General features: G+C 34.2%; 1 protein-coding gene across 1 annotated transcript in view; it reads left to right on the forward strand.

Annotated features, from left to right (window-relative positions):
- LOC107655792 (phosphoribosyltransferase domain-containing protein 1-like) overlaps window positions 1–1,700 on the forward strand; it is a 14,407-nt gene that overhangs the window by 7,000 nt on the left and 5,707 nt on the right. The window contains exon 4 of the mRNA XM_016443372.1: window positions 1,646–1,663. Coding sequence (XP_016298858.1) covers window positions 1,646–1,663 — 18 coding nt within the window. The remainder of the gene's footprint in view (window positions 1–1,645; window positions 1,664–1,700) is intronic.

The raw sequence follows: 1,700 nt of genomic DNA on the forward strand, positions 1-1,700 counted from the left end.
GAAATTACTAAAGTAGTCAAACCTGTTCATTAGAAGGGGGTGTCCCAATACTTTTGGCAATATAGTGTACAAGCCAACCTAGTTATTCAAAATCTTGGTCTGCAATTTAATAATATTGACCGATTACTTTTGCTATTGCTTTTGACCATTAGGTATCAGTAACATAATTCATTCAGAACCTGTTCTATGGACAAAGACTTTCTGTACCACACTATTCTGCTGATATGGAATGAGTTTGACTAAATCAGTTATATTAAAAGAAATGCTCAACTGGGGCAAACAAAAAAAAATCCTAAAATAATAAATAGGTCACCCCATAGCAGCATTTCCAGCAGTATCCAACATTTCTCAATCATGATCTTACTCAGCTAAATGTGACTATTAGCTTAACAGCTGTATTCCTTGTTTGCTAGCTACCTATGCACATACAGCATACGTTCTTTAACCTTGCCTTATACACAGAGGCATTGTCATGTTAGAATAGAAAAGGGTCCTGTCCAAACTATTGTTATACAATTAGAAGCACACAATTCCCTAGAATATCATTATACGCTTAAGATTTGTACTCATGGAAATGACAAAAGTAGTCAAACCTGTTCATTAGAAGGGGGTGTCCCAATACTTTTGGCAATATAGTGTACAAGCCAAACTAGCTATTCAAAATCTTTGTCTGCAATTTAATAATATTGACCAATTACTTTTGCTATTGCTTTTGACCATTATGTATCAGTAACATAATTCATTCAGAACCTTTTCTATGGACATAGACTTTCTGTACCACACTATTCTGCTGATATGGAATGAGTTTGACTACTTAATCAGTTATATTAATAGAAATGCTTCACTGGGGCAAACAAAAAAATCCTAAAATAATAAATAGGATACCCTACACTCTTAAAAATAAAGGTGCTTCACGATGCCATAGAAGAACCTTTTTGTCTAAATGGTTCCATAAAAAAGTAGTCAAACCTGTTCATTAGAAGGGGGTGTCCCAATACTTTTGGCAATATAGTGTACAAGCCAACCTAGTTATTCAAAATCTTGGTCTGCAATTTAATAATATTGACCGATTACTTTTGCTATTGCTTTTGACCATTAGGTATCAGTAACATAATTCATTCAGAACCTGTTCTATGGACAAAGACTTTCTGTACCACACTATTCTGCTGATATGGAATGAGTTTGACTAAATCAGTTATATTAAAAGAAATGCTCAACTGGGGCAAACAAAAAAAAATCCTAAAATAATAAATAGGTCACCCCATAGCAGCATTTCCAGCAGTATCCAACATTTCTCAATCATGTTTTACCTACTGTTACCACTAATAAAACAGATTTCTGTGCGTGGGCCCTTAGAATCGTCCTAACTTTCCCCCTCTTAGCGGCACCCCTGACATGACCCATTAAATTCTTATGATATGAAAAAAGGGTTAAAATAGTAATAAATGATCCAAGATTGGACTAAATGAAACTTTTAATGTGGCATTGTATTAATCAATGTATGTAACTCAAGTCTATGCCATTTTTCTGAAGATAACATCCGGAATCTTTTTTTTATTTTTTTTTTATGTTGTTTAAAATGTTTTGCAGTCTCTAAATTCTGACAATTTTTCTCTGTTTTTTTTTTCTCCCACATGCCACACAGAATGTCTTGATTGTGGAGGTAAGAGAGTGTGTGTGTGTGTGTGTGTGTGTGTGTG

The sequence above is a fragment of the Sinocyclocheilus anshuiensis genome, unplaced genomic scaffold (genome assembly GCF_001515605.1).
Source record: "Sinocyclocheilus anshuiensis isolate Anshui unplaced genomic scaffold, SAMN03320099.WGS_v1.1 scaffold1185, whole genome shotgun sequence".
Classification (NCBI taxonomy): domain Eukaryota; kingdom Metazoa; phylum Chordata; class Actinopteri; order Cypriniformes; family Cyprinidae; genus Sinocyclocheilus; species Sinocyclocheilus anshuiensis.